General features: G+C 49.5%; 1 protein-coding gene across 5 annotated transcripts in view; it reads right to left on the bottom strand.

The window, feature by feature from the left end:
- The window catches only part of PTK2B (protein tyrosine kinase 2 beta), a 110,784-nt gene that overhangs the window by 6,578 nt on the left and 83,199 nt on the right, over window positions 1–21,007 (bottom strand). For 4 of the 5 annotated variants that reach the window (XM_019636158.1, XM_019636160.1, XM_019636161.1 and 1 more), the window contains exons 6-24: window positions 19,478–19,540; window positions 19,215–19,269; window positions 18,636–18,776; window positions 18,198–18,272; window positions 17,487–17,588; window positions 16,612–16,729; window positions 16,018–16,057; window positions 15,548–15,594; window positions 14,612–14,662; window positions 14,063–14,160; window positions 13,155–13,239; window positions 12,810–12,910; window positions 12,431–12,546; window positions 10,632–10,732; window positions 10,357–10,446; window positions 9,264–9,468; window positions 6,332–6,440; window positions 5,014–5,079; window positions 3,725–3,850 (exon numbers count right to left, since the gene is read on the bottom strand). In XM_019636158.1, the coding sequence (XP_019491703.1) occupies window positions 3,725–3,850; window positions 5,014–5,079; window positions 6,332–6,440; window positions 9,264–9,468; window positions 10,357–10,446; window positions 10,632–10,732; window positions 12,431–12,546; window positions 12,810–12,910; window positions 13,155–13,239; window positions 14,063–14,160; window positions 14,612–14,662; window positions 15,548–15,594; window positions 16,018–16,057; window positions 16,612–16,729; window positions 17,487–17,588; window positions 18,198–18,272; window positions 18,636–18,776; window positions 19,215–19,269; window positions 19,478–19,540 (1,789 nt within the window). The remainder of the gene's footprint in view (window positions 1–3,724; window positions 3,851–5,013; window positions 5,080–6,331; window positions 6,441–9,263; window positions 9,469–10,356; window positions 10,447–10,631; window positions 10,733–12,430; window positions 12,547–12,809; window positions 12,911–13,154; window positions 13,240–14,062; window positions 14,161–14,611; window positions 14,663–15,547; window positions 15,595–16,017; window positions 16,058–16,611; window positions 16,730–17,486; window positions 17,589–18,197; window positions 18,273–18,635; window positions 18,777–19,214; window positions 19,270–19,477; window positions 19,541–21,007) is intronic. The other variant, XM_019636162.1, reaches the window with a different exon arrangement.

Below are 21,007 nucleotides of genomic sequence, written 5' to 3'. Positions count from 1 at the left end.
ATCTATAGATACATAATAAATGCTTCCTCTGCTAGATTTATTAATCTGACCCTTGTTTAAACTCATTGGGGGAGAGAGCTTGGACCGATTCATAGTTTCACCTGGCGTTTCTTAAACAGGAGGTGGTACATGTTTTCTTACGACTGCTTTTCCTTCGATCTTCCCCGGCGTTCATTTATATAATTAGGTACTCAGTCCCTTCAAACAGTTTTGCTTTTTTCTGCTGCACACCTTGCACCTGGACTCATGGACTCATGAGTGTCACTGGCATTCTTGGGGTTCCCTAAAGCCCAGGGTGGACCTTTTCAGGGGGCAGGACCTCCCTATGACATCCAGGCCAGCAGACACCTCAGGTCCTTTTCTTTCACGTGGCCATTTTACATTCAAGTCACTTGCATAAAATGCTAAAAATTATTCTCTATCGACTTTAGCAAGTCATAATCTCTGCCAAGCCTCTAAAAATATTTTCTCCACCAAACTCTCTAAAACACACTTGACTGTAACAACAAAGTTTAAAGACAGTTATATTGGGATGTTTTTCCCAGTGCTCATTGAGCTCCAATTACTAACAATACTTCTCTCCATGACTTAGATTTCTTGCTGAAATATTCTTTGTTCAATATTTTATTGAACAACTATTTATTAAGTACCTACTATGTGGCAGGCATAGGGATGGGTGCTGGGAAAGCAGTGATGATAATATGTAATGTCCCTGTTCTCGTGGGGCTAAGTAAACAATAGTTAGACCGGTTTTCTCAACCTCAGCACTATTGACATTTGGGTCCAGGTAATTCTTTGTTGGGGGAGGATTTCCTGTACATTGTCAGATGCTTAGCAGCAACACCACCCCCTAGATGCCTATAGCACCTCCCCAGTTGCAACAAAAAGGCCTCCAGGCATCACCAAATGTCCCCTCAGAGGCAAAATCACTTCAGTTGAGAGCTACTGAGTCAGATCTTAAGAAAACAAATTTCAGAACAGAAGAGTATTTTATAATCACAGAATTGATTTAAAAAAGTAAATAAGATTTATTTCACAGAGGTGAATGTTCCAAAATGGGGGAATTTTAAGGATATAAATATCCCCAGTTAGATGTCAACACCAGCAACCACAATGGTATGGCTACTCCAGTGTGGCTATTCCAGGAGACTGACAAATAGTGACAAATAGGAGCTAAGTGTCAAGCATTTTGAATATAGAGTTAGAAATCTGCAGGTAAAAGAAAAATGTGTGGGCTGAGGAAGATTAGATTTAATACTGGTAGGAGGAGTTACCAAAGTCAAGAAAACACTATGTAAATAAGTGCTAAAAAAAGGTTTCCACCACACAAATGTTTAGTACGCCCAGGCCTGATCAGCATCTTACAAACTATTTTAAGGTGCATCTGAAGATTTGTTCCTATGTCTTCCAATTTCATAATCAAATTCAAGGACAAAAATGAGGTTTTTAAAAATTGAAACTCTTAAAAAAAATTGAAACTTTTTGGGGTTTACTTGTCTGAAATGTACCTTGGATATTCCTACCAGGCAATGGATACTTACATTATTGGTCGCTCTTAAAAGGGATCAGGTACTTGTGTTTTATTTAAAATGACTCTCACAAGCTGTGACACTTCCAGAATTTGGCTATCCACCCCTTACCACGACCAGCCTTATTTCCAGCTCCACACGAATATTTCCTTATTCTAGCCAAACAGCTCCTGAACTTGCCCTATGGTTTCCCATCACTCAATCTGAGCTCCTACTGAGGCCTCTGCGTCTTTTGTCCCCTGCATCCCAGTTTCTTCCTGTCCAAATCTTACCCCTTCTTCAAGGCCCAGCTAAAAAAGAAAAAAAAAAAGGAAGCTGGAAAGAGTTGTTCTCCTGTCTGAACTCCCACTGCACTTTTGATGTGTGCCACTCCCAGCTTTTTGGCTTGTATTACAGGTAGGTGTGCACCTAGCCTGTTTCTTCAGGCCAACTGTAAGCTCACTGAAGGCAGAACCGCCTCAGTCTCCTTTCAGCACCTAGGACAGCTCTCAGCAAAGCATCCCTGCAAAAGATGCTGTCTATTGAATTTTACTGTTATTTTAAACCTCAATTGTGAGGTCTTAAGGAGGGAGATTGCTTCCATCCTGACTCTGGCGTGGAAGCCCACAGATTCCCAGATGAGTCAAGCAATAGAGTCAGTCAGTAGAAAAATTGTTTTTATGGGAAAACCATCTCTGATTTTTGTTAAATGCTTTCAAATGCTTTGCAGGGAGTCTATTATACCTTTTCGGCATTCTACCTGAAGAGCCTTTCTCAATGTTTCTGATGTATACCATAAAATGGAGTTTATATTTTTAACCTTTTTTGGTTTATTTTAGGAAATGCTCATTATGTTCTTTCAGGCAGTTCTTTTAGGCAAGTACTTTTAAACCCCTGACACAAAAGGTCTTTTTTCCTGCTGCACAGTCTGTCTTTATGGAACTGAACAAAGTCCTTATGGTGATGCAGGATTAGACAAAGGCAATGCCACCCCATCAAACATGCAAAATAGCTTCTTCCTAAAAGGTCACATTTTAAAGCAAAATTCACTAAAACTCAATTAATTATGAATAAAGAGTTGAGGGCAGGAGGGTGGAGGAACTGAACACTGCCTAAATTATAGTGCATGCTTTAAAAGGCAGTTTTATTATTTTTAAGTGCATGCTAAGATATAAATTGGTTAAATCAATGTAAAAGAGAAAAATGAGGTAGGTTGGGGGAAAATTTATTCCACAATAGGTCTTGATGCCTAGAATTCTAAGTTATATTACTCATTTAAAAATTTGACTAAATTAAGAATAATGGCATGCAATATATATCAACGTACATACTTTTCTACATTTTCTAAATCTATGGGAATAATCATGTAGTTTTCCCCCAAAATTTTAGAGTAATATATACTGAGCCTGAAATATCATACCTGTATGCAGAGGTAGAACTAAAATAATAAGGGCTTTAGTCTGTTCTGTCACAAATCAAGACTCAGCTTATTAAAATATATTAAGTGTTGATGGCAACTGACCAAGGGGCTATTTGTACTGAAGGACAAAGGGGTGGTGACAAGTGACAGGAGAGCAAGCAAAGGGTTTTGTTTTGTTTTGTTTTGTTTTTTACAAGACTTGACAATCAGATGCTAATCCATGAAGTACTCGGGGCTTCACTGACAGTTGACACCAAAGAGGTGACTGGAGAGGGTGGCTTAGTCCCATACTAACCCCCAAGCTCCTTCCCATACAGCAGCAACTTTTACAAAAGCAGCAGGAACAGAAGCCAAAAGGAAGCGTTTCCTTTGACTGAAGAGAGATTGAGCAACCAAAGTAATCAGGCAGGAAGGGCAGAGCAGGGCAGAACCTCCAGGATCTTTTACTCTCTGGCACCAACAGGCTTGGCTGCCCTCTGCACACAAGACTCATCGCTACACCAAGGGCTCAGGAAAGGGGAAGATGTTGCATCATTCACCATAGCACCAGAGTATAGACAGGGGCAGGTCCACATCCAGCTGGTGTTCTCAGGAACAGAGCCTGGCTTGGCCCACAACCTCTGATGTGTTTGCAAAGAAAAGAGGAGTCATAGATCTCCTCCGTGGCCTGATGGAAGCATAGAAGCATGCAGGGCACCTCCTGAGCCTGAGGATGTGGGGTTCCCGGTATCCCAGGTACCTCCCTCCATCAGCTTCCTTGGTCCAGGCTGGGACCCAGCATGCAGAGCCCTCTTACCCGCATGCTGTGGCGCTTGAAGACATTGTGCCGATGGAGAGGTGGGGTGTGCAGCGAGTTTACAGGAGATGGATACTCCATAGGGCTGGTGAGCGTAGGTGAGCTGGCACACAGACCCTCAGGGACCTATTCAGGAGACGCAAAGAAGCACCAGGCACAGGGACAAGGCAAGAAGGTGGATAATTAGCTGCTACGAACATGAGCACAAAGAAATGATACATGAGCACCGTGGGAAAAATAGGACTTGCTCTCCAGGAGCTAATAAAGAATGTAACATGGGCACCTCATTGGCCCGCTTTGGGAGACATGGTGGAGCAACACACACGGCTCTTGGCTAGGAGTCAAGGCTGGCTACTGTGGCCTCTCATTCATCTAACAGCCCTCCCTATGGCATTCTGTATATGATGGGTCCACACATGTGACTGACCTACTGAGTACGTCTCCTCCTTCAGGGACCCTTCAGAAAAGAGTTCTTTTTCATAGTCACGTTACAAACGGACAGATATGATTAGCACACATATATGTGGGCATGTGTGTGTGTATAGATACATATATTTTAAAACCACTACTTTAAATATCACAAAAGGGTATGTTCCTTCTTAGTGACATTGCTCCTATCTTCTGCATCAAGATTTTTCTTCACATGAAGAGGATTTATCTGTTAGTTCTTGGTTGGGCTTGTTTTAGCACTGGGCAGCGACTCTGAGTAGAGGGACGTAAGAGAAGAATGGAGATGGGCCCAGGCTCCCTATGACCCAGATGCAAGAGCGAGGCACAGGTGAGGAACATGCCGAGACAGGGACCTACAGCTTTGCAAGATCCATGGTTGGTAATGACTAAGGTGGGAGGAAAGCTCAGATGGGACTCTTCTCTCGCGTCACTGGCCACCTAGGTTGTGGCCAGGGCCTCTGTGGAGAGCCCCAGGGGGCAACTTCATTCTCTGGGGAACATCAATTGTCTGTAACTGCCTGGGACTCCTTTTCAGAAGGCTCTGCTCAGGGTAGGAGGCCAAGGAGGCTGTACGCAGGCGGTAGGCAGGCACACGCAGCAACAAACACTGTGCACAGATAGAATGGGCTTAAGGCACGTCTTAGCTGAGCACAGCCTGACAGAATTGCATTTTGATCTCTGGGTATTCTGAGTTCAAATTCTCTTCTGGGTACCGATGCAGGCAACGTCCATTACCCAAGCAGGTGGTTGCTGCCCCTCAAAGGCGTGAGAATGGCATTTCAGGAAGGAGCAAGATGAGAAATGGCCCTGAACTTTCCCAGCCCTCTGGTTACTTTTACCTGGAATTGCAGCTTGGGAGCCAGAAGGTTGGTTTGTGGAGGGGGTCTGTACTTGGGCCGACTGGGCTGGAGAGAGAACACAGAGAGAAGTCAGTCCTTGTCTCTCATCTTGAGTGGGAGCACAGCTCACCAAGGGGAGTATCAGGTCAGAGGCAGGACAGGCTTGGTCAAAAGGAAGAAGGTGAGGGACAAAGTTATCACTGCATCCACTGAGCCGAGTGATAGGAAGGTACAAAGAAGCCAGCCTCTCTGCCCTCCTGGGCACCATTGCTAATTGGAGGGGTTACTGATCTCTGTGTGGGTAGCCTCTCTGGATGTGGGAGCACCTCCCAAATAGCAGTCGAGAGCCACAGACATTTAGAGGTAGGAGGTCACAGAAGGCTCAAGCACTCACAGCAGCTTCATGGAAGAGATAAAAACTGAGCCGTGCCCTGAATGAGGGAAGGGGGAGGGCATGCCAGGCAAGGGAGACAGTAACAAAAGGCTCTGGACCAGATATTGCTTTGTTGTGGACTGAACGTTTCTGTCCCTCTCAAATTCATACATCGAAGCCCTACTTCCCAGTGTGATGATATTTTAAGGCAGGGCCTTTGGAAGGTAATTAGGGTCAGATGAGATCATGAGGGCAGGGCCTCTATGGTGGGATTAGTGTCTTTATAATAATAATAAGAGGCACCAGACCTCTCGCTTTCTCTGCCCTGTGAGGACACAGCGAGAAGGTAGCTGTCTGCAAACCACAAAGAATCCTCACCAGTCACTGAATCTGCCAGCACCTTGATTTTGGACTTCCCAGCCTCCCCAGCGGTCTATTGTTGAAGCCACCTGGTCTATGGTATTTTGTTATGGCAGCCCGAGCTGACTAAGACAGGCATGGTCCCTCAAAACCCACCCACCTAGTGGTGTGGCAGTGGGGCACTGGCTTCTGAGGCCGGAGATGCCATGGAGGGTATCGACATGAAGACTGGACCTAAGGGTCCCAGGGACACTCCCCATTCATGTGCCCTCACGGAGATCTAATTTGCCCCTAAAAACTACCAGAAAGAGAAGCGCTTGAGCCTCTCAAGGGAAGCATTTCCAGGGTGATTCCCTGCCCCCGCTGCCCCCCAGGCATCTGCTATCTCGCTATCTCAGAGTCCACCTGCCAGGGCACTGATGTGAGGGCTGATGGATGACTGGGTTGAGGGGCTGAGAGGACTGTAGGGGCACACCCTGTCTACGCCGTGATGGGGGCAGCTGTATAATCAGGCCAGGTGTGGGCCAGACAGGGACCCAGCTCTGCTGTGATTCAGGAGACCAATGAGGCCAGGGCTTGGCTTACCTTGGGTGGGGGTTCCTGGAAGGCTATGGGCTCCAAGATTTTGGGAGGTCGGTAGCGAGCATTCCTCTCCTGCTCTATAGCAATGTCCTTTTCCATCTGATAAATATCACTGCAAAGAAGTAAGGCAGATAAGGAGAGAGAAACAAGGTAAAATAATGCTAGTGAGGGTTCCTCTCTACACCCCACTGAAGCCTGGAGAGACCCAGAGGATGACCACCGGATCGCATTTCCATCTCTTCTGCAGAGTTGGCTGGGCAGACCCCTCTGAGACAGGTCGAGATACGGACCCTGAGGTTGTTCCCACACTGAGGTTGGGAGGACCACAGGAATGGATGAATCCATGGTGGGAAAAAGTCCTTGGATAGCCAGTTGCAACCCAACCTGGCCGTGGAAGTGTGTCTCTAGCCCACCTCCCCATGCCTCTTGCCCTCCTGTGCCTGCTACTGGCACTAATCCCCTATATAGATTTCTGATGTCCCAGCCAATGTCATGACCAAGGCCTGGGTTCTACATCTCCCATTTTCTTTCATTGAACATCCGTCCTGCACACTTCTGGTGTGTGCTAAAGGCTGTGGACCACTGCCACGTTGGCTGTGTGCATGGAAACCCATCCAGTGGTTCCCAACCTGGGAATTACAGACCCCAGAGGAACCTGGAATGATGGCAGAGGTCCATGAATCCGCACGCTCACATGTGTACCAGAGATTGTCTGTAGACCAGGTACGATGTACGATTGAAATACATTTCTAGGCCCAAGATGGAGGCGCTCCATGGTGCCACATCAGCAAACCAAGACTCAGATAGCGTTCATGCCCCTCTACAGGCCCTGCCTGACCAGAAACACAGTGTAACAGTCAGCCAATCCCCAAAAGCTAAGACAGCTCTGGCGTCTATACTTCCTTCCTTGTTCCTTATTCATCTTCTCATTTTCTCTTTCTTGTTCCTTATTCTTTATCCTATTAAAGCTTCCTGTTTTCTGCCCCCCCTTTGTTGGTCTCTGGCCCCTTAGGAACAGAGACTGCCTCCTTCAATGGAGTGTTAAATAAACTTTATATCACCTAACTTATCTTCTTTAATAATTTTTAATAGTACCACTGAATATATAATATTTGGTGTTGTGTTTTCAGATGTATAAGCATTATATTGAATGTAATAAAAAATTAATCATATGGCTTACCACATTTTGCTAATCAACAGATACTAAAAGTAGAACTATCATTACCTGCGGTTTTGTCAAACTTTAATATTAAAAGGGCCCTTTTTATTTCCCCAAAGATTGGGAACACTCATTAAATTCTTCCTTAACTCTAGTGGAGGACCGCCAGGCTGTGGCTTGGGGGAGATATCCTGGGGTCACTGGGGTCTTTGGGTATCCTTTCAATCACACCAGAAAGGCCAGCTCTTACCTCCATCCATGGTTGGGCACTGGCCTGGTGCCTCTGATGGGCACACCTCTCAGCCCAGGGACAGGTACCTTGTCACAGCTCCCCATGATTCTCAAGCCCCAGAATGAATTAACAATCCCCATCCCATCACCCCAGGGCATTTGCCCTCTCAAGTTACATATCTCAAATATTTTTATCCTGAAATACGTTGGTTTACCAAAACTAAAGTGGGGGACAAACAGATGAGACTAGAATTGATCAAGAGTGTCAACGAAAGGATAGAGAGGAACAGAGCGGCCTTTTAAGCTGGCGGCCTTGCACATTGGAACCCCTTCCCCTACAAAGGCAGTGTCCTTCCCACTGCCCTTGCCTGGGCATACCCAGCATCCCACCCTGGGTGCCCTCAGCGACTATTTTTTCTCTCTCTCTCTTTTTTTTTTATAGCTGAGCCATCCTGCCACCTTTTGGCAGCTCAGCAGCAGCTCAGCTCAGGCCAGGAATCAAACCGCGGTTGCTCAGAGCTCAAACTCTTGAGCGAGCTCTTAACCAACTGAGCCACTTGGCAGGCTCTATTTTCTTGCCCTAAAAAAAAAAAAAATGCCAGCATGTTGACTACAGTGTTCAAAGTTGCAGTATTTAACATGAACTAAGCACTAGACTCCCCAAAGCAGGGGTCAGCTAACATCACCTACACGCCAAGTCCCGCGCTCACCTATTTTTGTATGGCCTCAGATTAAGAATGGTTTTTAATTTTTGTTAATAATTAAAAAAATAAAAACAAGAAAAATATTTCATGACATGTGAAAGTGATATGAAATTCACATTTCAGTGTCTACAAAGCAAACCCATTCATTACATGGTGCCTATGGTGGCTTTCAGCAACAATGGCAGAGCTGAATATTTTCAACTGACACTGCATGGTCTGCAAAGTGCAAAATATTCACTCTCTGGCATTTTACAGAAAAAGTTTGCAGACACCCCCCCTGCCCCCCGCCCTAAGAGATGCTAAAAGAAATCAGACCACCCATGAGCCAATGGCAGGTGGGCCACCAAGGAAACAGAAGACCTAAAAGGTTGACAGCACCCTTCACCAGGGACCTCCCAGGACCCAGGGAATAATGGCTCTTTGGCACCTGAGGAGGATCAGACCCTCAGGTTGCAGATGCTTCATTCAGAAGGGAGAAGTGACCCCTGGGGTCACTGTCTTCGCCAGTTAGAATTGGCTCCCGTCCCTGCTATCCGAGAGGAACAATCAAAGGTGCTGTGCTTCCACAGGGAGGACTGGCTAATTCTACTTGGACACGTGGCTCTGTGTTGGTCAGATGGGAGGTCCCGGTGCAAATTCCAGCCCTACCTGCCTTGGGTGAGTCACCAGCTCTGAACCTGATCCTGTCATCCACAAGGTGGGAACAAGAACCCTGGTGCACGTTGTTTAGGGAAGTAGGATGCAAATCTCTATGTGCTGCTGCAGAGATTGGGGTGGGGGGGGGTGGGGGGGGGGAGGGAAGCCCTGTGCCCACAGCCCCCTGCCCCTGCTCCATGCTCACCTGAGGCTGCACACGAGCTCGGTGAAGCGAGGCCGCTCACTGGGGTCATAGTCCCAGCAGCGGGTCATGAGGGTATAGAGAACAGGCGGGCAGAGGTCAGGCTTGGGTAGCCGGTCACCTTTCTCCAGCACCCCGATGACATCCTTGTTCTCCAGCCAGAAGAAGGGCTGCTTGCCGAAGCTCAGTATCTCCCACATGCACACAGCTGAGGGCAGGAGGAGAGGGTTCAGGACATGCACGGGGGGACACTTGTGCCTGGAGGGGTCAGTGCACTTTCCCCAGGAACAATTGTAGCAGTCAGCACTTGGTCCCTGCTGGGAGGACCCCCTGTCTTCCCTCGCCTCCCCCACGAGCATCCTTGGGGTCCTGGCCACCATGCTGGTCCGCTGCGGGACCAGTCACCTGCGTCTGTAAGTGAACTAACGTCCCCCCCCCCCGTCCCCTCCACATGGAACTGTTAGGGCTCTGTGGGGTGAAGAGGAACAGTCAAAGGCACATCGTTGGGCCCTCTGGTGCCTTCTCTTAGGAGGGAATGAAGGTTCTATGACAAGGCTGGGTTTGAAGCCAATACTTGCTGCCTATGTGATCAAGGGCAAGCCCCTGACTGGCCTGCACCGCAGCTTTCTTGTCTGGAAACTGGGAATAATAATAATGAGATTTTGCTGGTCAGCCTTGGAGAAGGGAGAGGGGTAAGCTACAAGGCTGTGTGCTTGGTAAGGGTCTGTGTGTCACCTGGTTTTGTCCTCACCTCTCCCTGTACCTCCTTCTCAGAACAAACCTAAGATTTTGCCTTTGGGGAGCCCCACCAGGGTGTCCCCACCCTAGTCCCTGGGACTGGTTGGTGGCGTACACACTCAGCTCGAGAGCCTTTTCCAGAAAGATGAACTAACACTGTCTCAGACAGCCCTGAGCCCACATCACCTCAGCCCACCACTGGCCTCCCTGCTTCTGACACTTTTCAGTGGTGCAGAAAAACAGAACCCTGGCAACCTGGTGGTGGGGTCCAGACCCCTGCATCCTGCACCTCCTCTTAGCTGGGTCATGGAGGTGAGAATCGGAATCCTTATCCACAGTGTCCCAAAACTCAACTCACCAAACATCCAGACGTCGCTGGCCATGGTGAAGCGGCGGAAGTTAATGGACTCAGGTGACATCCATTTGATGGGCAGACGAGTCACAGAGGCTTTGGGTGGGCAAAGAGGTTTACAGGAGATATTTGGGGAAGAAAGATCCAGAATTACCCCAAAATACAGCCTATTCTTTGGAGACCCAAGAACCTATGGACCCTTGACCGTAGCCTTTTTTTCTGAGACTTTGGCTTTAGTGACCCCTCCAGGGGCAAAACAGAGGCCGGAATGTCCCCCTTACCTTTGTAATAGTCCTCATTCTCAATGTACCGGGAAAGGCCAAAGTCTCCCAGCTTCACACACTCAGGGGAGGCCACCAGGATGTTTCGGACGGCAATGTCCCTGGAAGAAGGATACAAAGACACGGGTGAGGCGATTCAGAATGCTTCCAAGAGACAGACAGACAGGCAGGCAGACAGACAGACTGACAGAAGAGAGTGCCAGTCAGGGACCCAGCACTTGAAGCAGAGTCAGGCACCTTCCCTGACCCACCGAGTCATCTTGCTGAAGCCCAGCCAAGGTGGGAGCCTGGGCTGGCCCACCAATTCCCGCCACACACCAGGCCCTTGGTCATCTCCCATCACCCTTTCTCATGTGCATCCAGTGTGAAACCTGTCTCGGGTTCCCGGGACTTAGTCCCTATGTTTCCCTGCTTTCTAGCCAATATTGTCCCCTCTGCCAGGGATGCGGCCACCCTGCTGATTCTCCAAGGAAGAACCCTGACAACTTGTCCTGGTCACAATTATCCTCTCCTCGTTTTGCAGTTCCACAGGACTGTGTAGGCTTTTGTGACGGCTCGAGCAGGAGCAGAAGCAGCAGCTCGTAGCTAACTCCAGTGGAGTTCCAGGATAGCCAGGATCAGCCAAGTGCTTTCCACACCCCAAGTTGGGACATAGAGACCCTGGGGAGGTACAGGGGAGACTGGCACAGAGAGCTGGCAGACCTTGCCCAACAGGTTACTGGTGGGTCAGCCTGGGCAGCCCAACTCCAGAGCTGGTCTCTCACCCTCCCAGGGGGGCACTCACTGACTCAGTTTACTTGCTATTCCTGCATTACTTCTAACCCCAAACTGGTTCATCTGCTGGTTTCTCATAAGCAGGCTCACTCCCTGACATTTGTCTTTATTATTGAAAAGGTGACTTCAAAGCATGACCATGTCACAGACACAAAGGAAACAGATCTATTATCCTACCACCTTGGACCCATGACTATTTACATCTTGCATTTTACCCTTGTGCTGAAAGGTACGGTCCATAAGGAAAGGAATTTTTGCCTGTTTTGATTATGACTTTATCCCAGAGCCTCTGACAGTGCCTGGTGGCACAGGGTGGGAGTTCCACAATATTCGTTGAATGAGTGGATGAATGAATGAATGTTTATATCCCCCAATATTGCTTTGAATAGTATCACCACAGGGCCCCGAGCTGACGTCAGTGGTGTTGGATTGAAGAATTCACTCGTATACCCACACTGTCTCCTCCAGGGGATGATCATGGCCCCGATGGTGGAGACTTTCTTTCAGGAAATGGGAACAGAGCCAGGTAGAAAGGGGTGGGCTCCACAGCCAGAAGGAGGATTGGTCTTGGCAGCCTGGGGGTGCTGGGGACCAGGGCAGTGCCAGCTGCTCTGGCTGGAAGGGCCTGAACCACAGGATCTTCTCGGCGCTGCCCTAGCTCAGTTCCATTTGCCTGGGGCAAAGCTGCTATCTGTGGGATTACCACAGATGCCACCAAATAGACTGGCAGGAGGAGAGCAAGCTACGAGTAAGAGGGAAGCCATTTCCTGGAACCCACAGCAGAGCAGGCTGGAATGCACTGAGTTATAGTCAGACACCCAGGACTTTGGATTCACCCTTAGTAACAATATATCACTATTTCCACTTTTCAGATGGGGAAACAGGTTCATGGAAGGTGTTCAAGTTGTAACACTAGGTAGGACCCAAGCTGGGGTTTTGACACTGCTCTGTGTGACCCCAAAGCCCTGCTTTACCCCGACCTCTCCAGGAGCAGATCGAGGAGCCAGCTTCCTCCTCAGCCGCACCTGTGGACACAGTTGATGCTCTCCAGGTAGGCCATGGCCTTGCAAATCTGCAGCGAGTACAGGATGAGAGTGAGCACCTTCAGAGAGTTCTTGTTTCGCTCCAGGTAGCGTCCCAGCTGCCGGAAGGGGAAAAGCGCCATCAAGACCTGGATACAACCTCAGCATGAGCCAGGGGCACCCTGCAGGCAGGCGGTGGGGTGTGGGGGAAGGCAAACCCAGGCTGGCAAGACGTTCCAGCGATTTCCTCTACAAACAGTCTCTGGGTTGTTTCAGCAGAACACAGAAGGCATGGAGCTCTACAAGCATCCCGCCTACAGGCCCTGCTCAGCTGTGGCCCAGCCATCATCACAAGGTTCCTCTTCTGCCACCTCCAGCTCACCTCCCCGTAGGAATACAATTCCATGATGATCCAAGTGGGCTCCTCTTCGATGATGCCTATCAGCTTCACGATATGCGGGTGATCCAGATTCTTCATGATCACTGAAATGGGGGGAGAGAGGGATGGGCTGACGACCTTTAAGGTCCAATATGAGAAATGTGCTTTGCTGTCCCAGCCTGGAGAAATGGAGAATGACACCCCTCCTCGGGGTGCAGGTCTCAGCACTGCTTACACCCTCCCCTTCCCGCATTCCAGGCCACTTTCCTGTCTTGGAGGCCTGCGTAGTCTCAGGGGTCTTGTCCAGCCCACGGGGACTATGCCCCTCCTCAGGGGACACCTACCTACCTGCCTCACTCATGAACTTCTCCTTGTTGTCGACAGTGCAGTCTTTCTTACAGGTCTTCACAGCTACATTGATCTTCTCCCCTTTCTGCAATGAGAGTGTGTTCTGGGCCCCTCGGTCCAACCCAGGGCCCCAAAGAAAGTGTCCCTTTCTGGTGTCACCATGGTCTCCTCATAGGCCTCACTGCCAGCCGAGGGGAGACAGGTGACATCCGGCCTCTGGGTCTCTGCATAGCACCTCCTTCCCCCTTTCTTCCTCTCCTGGCCCCTCTCCCCGCTTCTCTGCTCCTGCTCTCCTCCCTTCTCCCTTTCTTCTTGATCAGGGTGTGTTAGGACTGGAAAGGACTTCTGAGACCAGGTACCTTGAGTCCCTGGCTGTCCAAATGAGGACACTGAGGCTAAGGGGACAGGCGATCTGACCAGGGTTTGGCGGGCATGGGTGGAGCATGTGCAAGGCCATCATCAGAGGCACATCAGCTCTCTTTCTCGCTTTACTGTTACTTTTTACATTTTTCCTGGCCCTCTCCTTCAGCTCCGCCTTTTCCCCAGGCCTGGTGGAAGGATAACCACAAAGGCAAACCCTGTCTCTCCCCTTTGGTGGCCTCATGACTAACTCCTGCCTCAGATCTGCCCTTCCTTTCCCCAGAACTATATTTTATTACTCTTCCCCATTTGTATTCTCCCAGCAAGAATCGGTCACCCCTTCCTGCTGCTGTCTTTATTTTGATCCCTGGCATCGCTATCCTTCTTGGAAATGACTCTCATTTCCATCACTCCCTGGGTGTTTCATGAGTATTGCAAAGGCTGAGTGCACGGACACCCACACATCATGGCTGCCACCTCCAGCCCTAGAAGATCTGCGCTCCTCTCTTATCCTCCAGAAAGTGGAAGGGGAGGAGGCTGGAACTCACGTGATTCGTGTAGACACCTTCATAGACCTCCCCAAAAAAGCCTTCACCAAGAATACAATTCAGAACCACGTTCTCCCGGGCGATGCCATACTGTAGGCCTGTGCAGATGGAGAAAGCAGAGTCCCAGAGTTCACAAACCGGCTGGCATCCCGGGAATCTGAGAGTCCACAGGCCCTAATGCCAGCTTCTGCTCTCCTCCTACCCGGGCATTATCAGACTCCCAACAACACCTCAGCCAAGATCCAGGGGCTGGGCTGGCAAAGGGGATCTAGAATGTCCTGTTGTTTCAGACCCAGGCAAGAGCCACCACCCTGTTCCCTCTGAAAGCTGGTCCCATCAGGCATAGGAAGGGGCAATAGTGTGGGGATAAAAGAATGACCTCGGCTTTCAACTCAAAGGTGCCTCGCTCAGGTTTGTCCCTGTCTGAGCCACACATGGGAGAGGACAAAGGGAGGAAAAAAAGTCCCCCTGTGGTGTCACGTGTCCGTGTCCACAATGTCACGTCACAGGGCCCTGGCTGTGGCTGACGTGGTGAGGTCGAAAATCTACCTCCTGGCCTTCGCAGGGTCTCATCAGGAATCTCAGCGTAGATGTCTGATTCTGCAATGACAGGGAGAGGACATCCCATGGGCAAGATGCCCTCCTCGGGCACCACCAGGAGCCGGGAGTGTGGCTCCCACATCAGCCTAGTGGAACCAAGACTGACAGCACTGGGACGGAGGAGGAAGGAGCCAGGTGAGAACTGAGACCTTGTCCCAGGCTTCAGGGTGGCCCCGGAGCCCAGCGTACCGCACCTAGAGTCCCTGCTTGCTACTGCCCTGTTGCATTATTTAGGACAAGTTGGTTAGCCTCCCTTAATCTCAGTTTCCCTGTCTGTGAAATGAATGCTCCTGGGGAATGTCCTAAAGATTGAATAAAATAACACCTATTATATATTTAACAGTGTTAGAGACTGAATGTTTGTGATCTCCCAATTTCATATGTTGAAGCCCTGCCCTCCAGCGTGCTGGCATTTGGAGGTGGGGCTTTTGGGAGATGATTAGGGTTAGATAAAGTCATGAGGTTGGGGCCCCTTGATGGGATTAGTGCCCTTATAAGAAGAGGAAGAGACCAGAGCTCCCCATCGCTCCACCAGGTGAGAACACAGAGAATGCGGCTGTCTGCAAGCCAGGAAGAGTGCCCATCAGGATGCGACCGAGCTGGCACTTCCAATCTCCAGAACCGTGAGAAATAAATGTCTGTTTTCTAAGCCACCCAGTCAATGGTATTTTGCTATGGCAGCCTGAGCTGACTAAGACAGACATGGTGCCACATACTCACGACTCAATACATGTGAGTTATTATAATTAATGATATTTTCAGCTGTCATTGAGATATCAGAGGGGAAGTTCATTTTTCTGTCATTTTGAGGGAATCCTTAATGATGTCACAAGAGCGGGAAGAAGAAAGGCGCACAGGCAGAGGACAGCAGACGTGCAGGCTTACCTATGCTGCAGCTTTCTGAGAGGCGGGACCGCTGAGCCTCAAGGGTTCTGTGGGAGGAGATGCGAGGGCAGGAGCCAAGTGAGCTCAGAGCCTGACAACGCTTCCCGGGGGCAGCCTCGGCCCACCCGCTCCTGCAGCCCCACTTGGAGGGCCACTGTGCCCCCTGCCTGCCCGGAGAACCAGCCTGTTTTAATAGTAATGACCTGGGAGCATGGCTGAGTACACCAGGAACAGGGACAAAAGCAATCCCCGCTAAGATGATGCCAGGTGGCATTAGGACATAGGAATATCCCTGCAAGAATTTACTGGAGAAAAATCACCACTTGTGAAATTCTAGGTTTCCAACTTTCTTCTTCCCTGGAGCCCAGAAACCAGAAACCATGGGGCTGGAGGCTCGCTGTTTGTTCTGGCTTCTCCCGGGAAGACAGGCTGAGTGCAGGGCCTGCTCCCTGGCCTCTGGTTATACTCACAGCGTGGGGATCTGGGGCAGGCTGCTCCGCTTCTCACCATCTGGAGAGAGGGGAGGAAGATAGGGGGCTGCAGCCAGGGACATAGGGCCTTGGATGGCTGGCTGGCCTCACTGCTATGAGCCAACACAAGGGAGACCTCTCCCCGACCCCAACTCTGTGCTCTGAAAGTCGGGATGGAAGCTGGATAGGCTTTGGCCTGAATTGCAATCCTCTTTGTAGAAGAAATTAAGCTTCTTTCTGCCACCACCCACAAGTCCCAGCCCTGACCCCTGCTTCCTGATCCCATCCTAAAACAGAGACACCTACACAGAAGGGACCAGACATGTTCTAACAATGGAATTAGTGCCCTTTGGGGCTACTGAAACCGGCCCCCAGACTGCCCTTGACCCCCAGAGCCAGGGCTTGTGGCTTGGGACTCAGGATGGGACCACAGACACTGTTCTGCAGAGCTGGGCGAGCACCTCCACACACTATGAAAGCCATTTCATTCACATATTGGTCAATGGCTTAGCTTCCCGGCTCTGTCTCAGGGGCTTGGCTCAGCTGTGCCGCCATCTGCCCATCGGGCCAGTTTGCCTGTAAGTGGAAATGTACCTGTCTTGGGATGAATGATGAGAGAGCCTTTGTGCTCCCCCTGCAGCCGGCAGTAACCGTCTATGAGGTCAGCCATGTTCTCGGCCTCCGCCAGAGTGGAGGTTTTAATGGACAAAGGCTGCAGAGAAGAGACCAGCCAAGGGTGAGACCCCAGAGCCTTGGCTAGAGTCTACCCCACACATGACTGCAGAAGAAACTGCATACTTAGAAGGAGCAGGACCCTGTCACTGCCCCCGCCCTCCGCCTCCTCCCACGGAATCCATCTGTGCCTCTCCTGGGGCTAGACTTGAATTCCTCATAACCACCAGGGGGCGCGTTTGTCATCCCGCTCAAATGACAGCCTTAAACTCTAGGAAAGCCAGTTTTTCTAGGTCTGACTTATTTTGGTATCAAAGTGCGTAGCACAATTCCTTGGACGTAATAGATACAAACTATGCAAGAACTGAAACTGAGAAAAGGGAAGAGGGAGGGAGGGTGGCAGGGGACAGACAAATGAAAGGACAGATAAACCATCTATTTGCAGTCTGAGGTCTCTTTGATTCTTCTACCCACAAAAAGTCCCAGATCCCTGAGGTCTTGATTCTGAGTCATTGTTCACTCATTCAAAGTTCGGCCTCTGATTTGTACCTTGATTTTGGTAACCTTTACCTCCCTCCCCCCAAAGAACTTCACCAACTTCTTTCTTGATATATTTTTTAACAGCTTTGCTTCCTGAGGTAACTTCCTTGTAAGTTATCATCATCCTAGTATTTTCTCTAAGAACTAGGTGCAGTTTTCTTAACAACATCCCAAAGCCAGGGAACCCTCTGTCTCCTGCCTACTTGAGCAAGAACACCCCCTTGCTTCAGAGCTTCCAGGTACCCAAAGACACTCACCTGGGGGGCGCCTTCGATGTCCAGCTGTAGTACTGCCTGGCCCTCCTCCAGCAGGAGGCACCTGATGGACTTGATCTGCTTGAACTCAGCCAGACAGGTGGGCTATAGGAAAAGGGGGCGGGGACACTTCAGACCATCCCACTACTGGGATCAGGCCATGAAAACCGGTCAGTAAGGGGGGTGAGAACAAGGGAAAAGTGGGAACTAGGGGCCTTTCAGGGGCATGAAGAGAGAATCAAAGACTATAAAGGCTGGAAGGCTCATCTGGTCCAAGCCTCTCACTTTGTAGAAGAGAAAATTAGTCTGGAGAGCCAGGACTTGCCCAAGGTCATATGCCAAGTTGGTAGTAGAGCCAGGACTTGTCCAAGTCTTCCGACTCCCAGGGGAATGGTGGCCCCATCTTTCCATTGAAAGAGCAATTCTCTTATCTGAGCCAGAAGGGTAGTAATAGTATCCTTCCCTCTTCTCCCCCCACCTGAACCACTCCTGCCCCCCAGCCTCTGTGTAGCGCATAGTCACTGGAGAGTAAAGAACCATGAGCCCCACGCTGTTATCCCAAACACCCTCTCTACAGCTGCTCATACCAAGGGCCTCTCTACTCTCAGCAATGGGGCAGGAAGAACCAATGGCGCAGGCCAGGGTAGGAGGCAGCAGAGAGGGAAGACGGCTCAGCCTGGGGCTGCATGGGGCCTGGCCCCAGTCTCTCTCTACCTTTGCATCTTGACTTGTCAGCTGGCGGATGCCTTTAGGGCCGATGACCAGGTCCACAGTGATGTTCCAACCTTGCTGGAATAAAAGGAGAGAGAGGACTGTTGCTCAAAGCTCTACTCTCTGCATATTTCAGAAATTTTTTTAAATCCCACTAAGCTAGACACAGGCCACTGTCTCCTGGGTCCTTTAGTTCCTTCCACCCTAAACCCCTGTCGTACAGAGTAGCCCCTCACCCAAACCCTGCCCACCTCCCAGAGTTGGAGACAAGATTTCAGTTCCCTTCCTGAGTCAAGTAGATCAATGTTAGTTGTCTTTTAGGGCAGGTCACTACAAGCAAGCACAGCCCCCTTCCTGGCCCCCCTTGGTGGCCCTGTGGCCCCCTTTCCCAAAAGGCCTGGAATTCAAGGCAGCGCGAGAATAACAAGAGCACATGATTACAATGAGTTCACAGCGATAGGTCTCCTGGTCGATGTTGGCAAAGCCAGCAAGGGTGTTGAAGAACTTCATGACGCACTCCTCCTCCCTGAGCGAAGCGTACTGCTGGAATGTCTGCTGGATCATCTTCCGGAACTGCTTGGGCTGCGGGGAGATGCGCAGGGGTGAGCAGGCTGCTCCAAGCTCTGAGTCCTTCTCTTAGGATCTCACCGACAGCCTACCCGCTGCTGCTGGATGGTCCCCAGGCCTCTGCCATGAGAGCAGCAGCGATCTCTTACCTAAAGCACACACCTGTGGTCTCAAGAGAGGCTCGCCACAGCTCTGGGAGGGAGGCAGGGGATGTACTGTCCCCAGTGTTCAGGCCACATAGCCTCTGATGTGGAACTGGAGTCAGGTTTTCTGATTTCCAGTCATGGAAAGAGCCCACTGGATGCATTTTGTGGTCCTATATCCAGATGGCCCAAGGCAGCAGAGACACTCTGCTATATCCCTGCGCATGCCCAGCCCAATCCCTTTAGTTCTAGTCCTGGGGAACAGCACAAAGGGGATCTTTCTGGGCCCCTTGCCCTCTCGTTACCTTACCTTTAAGTTCTCCTGCATCTGCTTTGGGAAAAACAGGTCCAGTCCCACTTCCTTCCTGAAAGAAGAAAAAAAGCATCATGTGACTCTCCCTCATCCCCAACCTAGGACTTCTGGCCACTCAGGAAGAATGCGAGAGCTGGAGGACTGGGGAGATTGGTCCTGCCTGGCTCTGGTCTTGGGGTGAGTAAAGTAGGGGGTGATTCGGAAAAGCAGGGCAGCAAGAGAAGAAGGGAAGAGAGGCAGGGGCCAGTCCCAGGACTTACTCCAGGAGCTCAAAGTTGGACTTCTTGTCAAGTGCATTGTGGGGCATGTCTTTGAAGAACCGCCTAGAGAGAGAGAGAGAGAGAGAGAGAGAGAGAGAATTCATGGAGAGGCTGGTGGCCGGGGAATGAGGCCATCAGAGCCGGTCACCCAATGCCCACACGTTGGCCTAGAAGCCCCCTCCCCCACCAGATGTGGGAACACTGAAGAATTAAAATACATGAAAAATAGCAGTAATTTTAGAATGATTAGGATGTGGTGAACAGAAAAATGTTTAATTAGAAAAAAAGGTAACTCAGGTAACATACCTAGGTCATCCCAATCTCTTGAAATCCAGCTCACTCTCCATATCATTGACTGCCCTTCTCTCATACACTGAAGATCATTATTGTGTTACTTTTAACAAAGGTGCCCAGTCACTTAAGTGTGCCATGACCTGTGTTTCTAATGTTTGGAGCAGTTGAACATCACTGGGATGTCTGGGAGAACCAGTCATCACTGCTAATCAGATGTACTGCTTTCCCCAGAGATTGAGCTTCACAATCTTATGGGCTGAGCCCCATCTCAACTGCTGTCAGCTTGCACCCAATGATCCCCAACCCACCCCAACTGTCATCATTGAATGAGGCTGCATCTGCTAGGAGCACCCTCTAGTGCCTGTTTGGTCCTCGCCAGCCCAGGTCTGCCATTTTGATGTGTTAACACCAGGTGGATAGAGGGCCTATGGGCAGGCACAGGTCCATGACTATTACCCAAGTAATGACAGTGGAAGTAAAGAAACATCTTTGCAAAATCCAGTTGGTTGTGTCTTCCTTATAAAAAGCAATAGAAATATTAACTCATCATCAATGTTTATAAACTATGAGACAAAATGCCTTGTGAAGTAAGCTCAGTATTCTTTCATTAATCTTTACTTATTATCATTACTACTTAAATACTATTGGGTTACACATTCACTCTGAGATTTTAGGTCAGAGTGTTCTGGGGCTCTGCTAGGGGTGAGCAATGGTCCTGAATGTCTCAGGAGAAGGAGAGGCTATTTGGTTCCTCAAACTGGGCAGGTACTAATTTCTAGCATGTGGGCCATGCATTTCACATGCTAACTTAATAGGGGGACATGCAGATAAAATAATGTATTTGGCATATATAAAGTATCTCCAGTAAATCAATAAAAATTTATTAGGTCCAATTCCAACAATATGACATTCTTGAAAAGGCATAACTATGAGGACAATAAAAATATCTGTGGTTGCTAGGGGTTGGGGAGAGGGAAGAATGAATAGGTAGAATATAGAAGATCTTTAGGCCAGTGAAACTACTCTATATGATACTGTAAAGGTGGATACACGTCATTATATATTTGTCAAGACCCATAGAATGTACAACATCAACAGGGAACTCTAATGTAAATTTCAGACTGGGTGATAATGATGTGTCAATGTAGGTTCATTAGTTGTCATAAATGTACCACTCTGGTGGGGATGTTGATAATGGCGGAGGCTGTGTGTGTGTATGTGTGGTGGGGGCGAGGG

The sequence above is a fragment of the Hipposideros armiger genome, unplaced genomic scaffold, assembly GCF_001890085.2.
Source record: "Hipposideros armiger isolate ML-2016 unplaced genomic scaffold, ASM189008v1 scaffold_27, whole genome shotgun sequence".
Classification (NCBI taxonomy): domain Eukaryota; kingdom Metazoa; phylum Chordata; class Mammalia; order Chiroptera; family Hipposideridae; genus Hipposideros; species Hipposideros armiger.
This window is presented reverse-complemented; position numbering and strand designations above follow the sequence as displayed.